The sequence below is a fragment of the Trachymyrmex septentrionalis genome, unplaced genomic scaffold, assembly GCF_001594115.1.
Source record: "Trachymyrmex septentrionalis isolate Tsep2-gDNA-1 unplaced genomic scaffold, Tsep1.0 scaffold11, whole genome shotgun sequence".
In the NCBI taxonomy this organism is placed as follows: Eukaryota; Metazoa; Arthropoda; class Insecta; order Hymenoptera; family Formicidae; genus Trachymyrmex; species Trachymyrmex septentrionalis.
The window spans coordinates 5,945,807-5,951,008 of NW_017304228.1; the positions used below are offsets into that span (position 1 = coordinate 5,945,807).

The 5,202-nt window shown below is 33.7% G+C and overlaps 1 protein-coding gene across 1 annotated transcript in view; it reads right to left on the reverse strand.

Moving 5' to 3' along the window:
• LOC108748988 (mutS protein homolog 4-like) overlaps positions 1-5,202 on the reverse strand; it is a 12,741-nt gene that overhangs the window by 2,241 nt on the left and 5,298 nt on the right. The window contains exons 5-14 of the mRNA XM_018487462.1: positions 4,951-5,072; positions 4,656-4,873; positions 2,880-3,074; positions 2,607-2,793; positions 2,375-2,514; positions 2,208-2,311; positions 1,219-1,438; positions 1,041-1,142; positions 655-768; positions 34-242 (exon numbers count right to left, since the gene is read on the reverse strand). Of these exons, the coding sequence (XP_018342964.1) occupies positions 34-242; positions 655-768; positions 1,041-1,142; positions 1,219-1,438; positions 2,208-2,311; positions 2,375-2,514; positions 2,607-2,793; positions 2,880-3,074; positions 4,656-4,873; positions 4,951-5,072 (1,611 nt within the window). The remainder of the gene's footprint in view (positions 1-33; positions 243-654; positions 769-1,040; positions 1,143-1,218; positions 1,439-2,207; positions 2,312-2,374; positions 2,515-2,606; positions 2,794-2,879; positions 3,075-4,655; positions 4,874-4,950; positions 5,073-5,202) is intronic.

Sequence of the window (5,202 nt, forward strand, 5' to 3'; positions counted from 1 at the left end):
TGTGTAATATGTTCCTGCACGATTTTCACATACGATGTTACGTTATGATACATATTGCTCAGTGCGGTAAGATGTAAAAAGTGCGTCGCGGCGAACGTGAACGCGGTCCTCAGCGATAATTTCTCGCATATCGCCCAAGCGATGGCGGAACCCTCCTCGACTGTAGTATGCCTGCAGAGCTCGTCAAGTATGACGAGAGACTTGGGCGTGACGGATTGCAGGATGTATTGTGCCTCCTTCATCTGAAACAATCAAATCATCAGTAATTACGTTTAATCGTCGCTCTGCAAATCATCAGTACAATTAGATGTCAACAGTCTTGCATTAGAAATATTGGTTCTTGTTAAACGATTAAGGTCGAGTAACGTTAGGAATGGCCAGTATCATGATCACTTTAGTGAGAAATGGTTTTTATAAAAAAACGTTTCGAAAATTGTTCGGTTTGAAGGGAGACAGATAATGGTAAAATCAATATTCGAGCAAAACGATTTTTTGAGATTGTACTATTTTTTAAATTATATGATTTTCACGCATAAATGAGCCTTCTATTTAATTTGCGTAAAAATATTGAGGTGGAGAACTAAAATAATTTACAAAATATTTTATACTTTATTCTGACATAGTTTGATATGAAGTATAAAATATCTCGCTCACCTCGAGGACGTAGGCGGATGCATTGAGCTCGGCGTCATCGCGAGAGCTAATCCTACAAAGTATGCGATCCGCAACGCGGAACGTTGCTTTCGTTGCCGGTACATAGGAACCGATCTGCAATGAGATTCGAGTAATGGGTACGAGATACCGATATGTCGGCTCATTACCTAGTTTTACGAAACGCTCTTGTCAAGCAAAAATTCTATCTGATCGAATATTATATATAGATACATTACGTGATTACGTTATAGATGGAATGATTCTTTTACAGAAGTGTGTTTTAATTTTATTACATATTACATAATAATGAATATTTTATGTAATTAATGTAATGATCGAAAACAAATGCGAAAGGAGTCAATTAGTAAATGTATCATTTGTGTTACCTGCGCCATGATTTGAAGTAGAACGATCTGCTTTAAATACGTAGACTTGCCGCTCATATTCGGTCCAGTTATTAGGTGAAAATTATGCGTAATCGAAGCGTTCTGCGTGTTTCAACATAAAATAAGAAAATATCATACATTTTCTCGAGATATACAAGTTATTTAACGTCCAACTTACCACGTCGTTAGCCACGGGAAGATCTCTGTTAAATAATTCCATAATGGGGTGTAACGAATTTATTAATTCTAATTTTGCTCCAAATGACGGTCTCACGTATTCTGGATTAGAACTGATTTGCGCCAACGATAAAATTAAGTCCAACTCCGCCACATCAGCGCTTAATTGAAATAAGCAGCCGACGTGTTGTCGAATGTCCTCCAGTAAATTGGTCAACAATCTACAAATTATTGTCTCATCAACCCTTAGTACACATAATTAGATCATTTGTGTCCATCACATTCGTTTTCTTTAAAATACTAAGAGCATCTGGCTAAATATGTACTTGGCTTTATCCTTTTCTTTTTTTAATACACAGTTTTATAAAGATATTAAAGATGTTACATATAAAAATCACTTAATAATTTTTGTATACTTACAAAACTAATAAAAATTAATTCAGGATATGGCCTATCATGTATAGTGAAGGATCAAAAAATCATCGTGCTGAGAGAAAAACTTTTGATATTTGTGATTATATAATTATAGAGGTTACCATATCAAATATGATTGTCTCAAAAATTGATTTTATAAATTATAATTAAATTATAATAGTTTTAAGTTTTCTTATGATAATAGTAACTATAATTTATAATCATTTTTTGTGTAACTTCATACACGTATATATTTGCTAATAAAACTATAGATATAGTTATTAACATTATAGTAGCAATAACTATATAATAATTGTGATAACATGTAATTATAGATCAGATATATAGATATTTATAACTGATTCTTATTTAGTTAAGACTATCTTAATTAATTACAATTTTAAGATGTCACTAATCTATCAGAAAGCCATATTAGCATCTTAAGAAATATACTTGAAGATGATCTTAAAATAAAAATATAGGCCATAGACACAAATACCAAAAACGTTTCTCTCAATGTGTACGCTACATAAATATAAGCGTTAATATGATATAAGCTTTTGCAGAGTAACTTACGTGTTACTCATCATATAAATCTCCTCGCAAGCGGTTTTGCATTGTTTATTCAATGTTAATAGCGCCGTTGTTGTCATTGTGAAGGACCTCCTGTGCTTACGTGCCTGTATAATCGCGAAAAGTAATAGAGGCTATTATTCGTTCCGTGTTGATTAGCAATAAGTTACCTGAATAAATTCCGCCGATAAGTCCGAGATTGTCATGTTTGAACCTCGTGGTATGACAGCATTTATATGGTAACCCAAATTTATGTTGTATTCTAAGGATAATGGAAGCTTGTGTTTCACAGCCAACTGCTCCACCATGTCTAATTTAAATAGAGTCCAAAATTTTGAGTAATTTTCGTTATTTAGAGTTTGATATGGTTTAAATATATATTTTTGTAACATGTGTTCATACTTTTCATGTCGCTGATCAACTCGCAATAAATTTGGCGAGCGACATCCAATAACTGGTTGATATCAGCTTTTATAGCGAAACATCGCTGCATGCTCAAGGAAGTGCATCCTTTCACGAATCTCGCGTCCGCATGTATCAGTGTTAAAATTTTATCCTTCATAACTTGGAATTCTGAGTTTTTTAAATTCTGCAAGCACGAAACCATTGGTCGCGTGATCAACATGAATGAATCACGAACGGATAACATTATAGTAATTGCTAGAAAGCATGAACCTTTCGTGTTTTTGCAAAGAACGGATGAACACCGATCGCAAGAATCGCTTCCAATTCCGGAACGGTGTCCAGACAGCTTTTTAAGAGCAGCGCATAATTTAAATTTCGTTCCGCATTTTGCATGTCGTTGACGTGCAGAGGTTTAATCGCCAACATCAATAAACGATCCGTACCGAACAAGCGTTGTACCACCGGCTATGAACAGACGTTACAGATACGGTAAAATTGTTGGTTTAAATGTAAAAAGTTGAAATTATTATAGCATTCATATGATATTCATTCCAATCTTTAGCCTGATTGGCGATTTTAAAATTCCATCCAGTTAATTCCGTTAATAAAATGACCGTACACCGTCTCAAAATCGTACTTAAGATACTGAGAGAAATGTGTAAGTATGCACATGTAATATGTGCGTGTAATATTTATATTACTATATAGCTATAATTGCATGATAACATAATTATGGCTAGGAGCTCTATTTTTACTTATTATACTGCTATAACGTATAATTTATAGTTCTACTGACTATGAAACATTGTACTTTGAGTTGTACTCTGATAATTTTAAATATTAATGTATTAAAATATGAAGATATGGATGATAAATATCTTTATATAATAAATGCAATTGCAAATATTTTCTTAATATGCGTTCACTATTTACGTGATAATTAATAATTAATAGAGGAAAGTCTCTTATTATGAGATAGGCGCCTAATATGAGATAGTGGCGTTTCTGCTAAAATAATAAACGCTATCTATTGGTTCACTATGAGTTTATTGCTCTTGGATTGAAAACTGTTTAGTGGAAAATTCATTATTAGATCATGCCTGTAGTCATTGTAAAACAAGATTTTAAAATTTGGATATTTTGCAAGTTTCATTGAGGTGAGCATTTAAATCTTGTTTATTATTTAAATAAATATTTGGCAATAAATTCTTCATGTAGTGATAGAGTAAAGTCGTACTAGTAGAAAAATATGGAATATGTTGAATTGTTTAATTACAGAAGTCAGATTTGATGATCGTAAAACCATAAAGCGTGGAAATCGTAATATGAAATACCAGGATTTTATTTCTCGTATGAAATAATCCATGCTGCTATGTTATAGTAAAAATCGTTGCTAAAGTATAAATGTTATTATAAAATAATAAAAAAGACAACCGGAATGAACGTCGAGTACCTATGTCTGCAATGCTTGATTCCAACTAACTGAAAACGAGTTCTGGGTATAATCTATCGCATGCTCATTTTTCGCGCACGCTGGCTATGTTTGTTTGTATTTTAGAAACATTAAATAAAGTTTTTTAATTGCAATACTGATATAGTTTGCGTTTTACTATCGATTTCTCGGAGCATCTCATATTAGGAGCACAATTTTTTGACTTTGTGATTTGCTCACTTTTTACATTCCTTTAATTTAAATAATAAAAAAATGGAATTTGAATTAAATTTTATGTAACGTTATTTTAAAGCTTATTAAATTCCCTTCAAAATGACCTATTATCTTTTTTCATTCTGCCTATAGACGTCTAGCATTTACCCAAAATGAACTCGGTATCTCATAATAGAGGCCTTTTCTCTAACAATTAAAAAAATGTGTAAAAGGAAATACAGTAATGTACATGATATAGCTATAATACGAGTATGTGTATAATCGGCATGGTTAAAGAGCTAAATATACTAAATATATTGACATCAAAATTAAGTAAAATAGAACGAACTATGAATACCGCCCTATACAAATGTCAATCTAAGTAAGCCACATGCGACAACCTGAAGACTAATGCACAGAGAATGATTTGCCACTAATTCCGCTACGCAAGATTGTCGATAGGCGATTAAACACTCGTCGCACGAAGGCTGAAGAATGGAAGCGCGCAGGAGCCTTCTGCCCATAGGGGTCAAGCAGCGGTTCATCGTGCCCAGCAGACTGACGATCGGCTGCTTGGACTGCGAGACGACCAGTTCGAGACTTCGTGCACTCTCTATATCTGCACAACGACGATTGCAATTACCACCCTATATCCACCGTTTTCGTACGAGACTAGGACTCGAACTAATAGTTTACCGATCATTGTGGTATTCGGCGATCCTTGAAATTCTATCCTCATCGATTTCGGAGCGTAAACCATATGTTGAATGTACTCCACATATTTCAGCAATGCCGCAGCAGCAGCTAAAGCGTAATACCTACGATCGAAACAGATAGCCGCGACCGATATTCACAGAGTTTGAAGATTGTTATCTTAAGACTATCTTAAGTAATGTCTTAAAATGTTGATACAGCTCTGCGATTGCCTTATATATATATATATATATA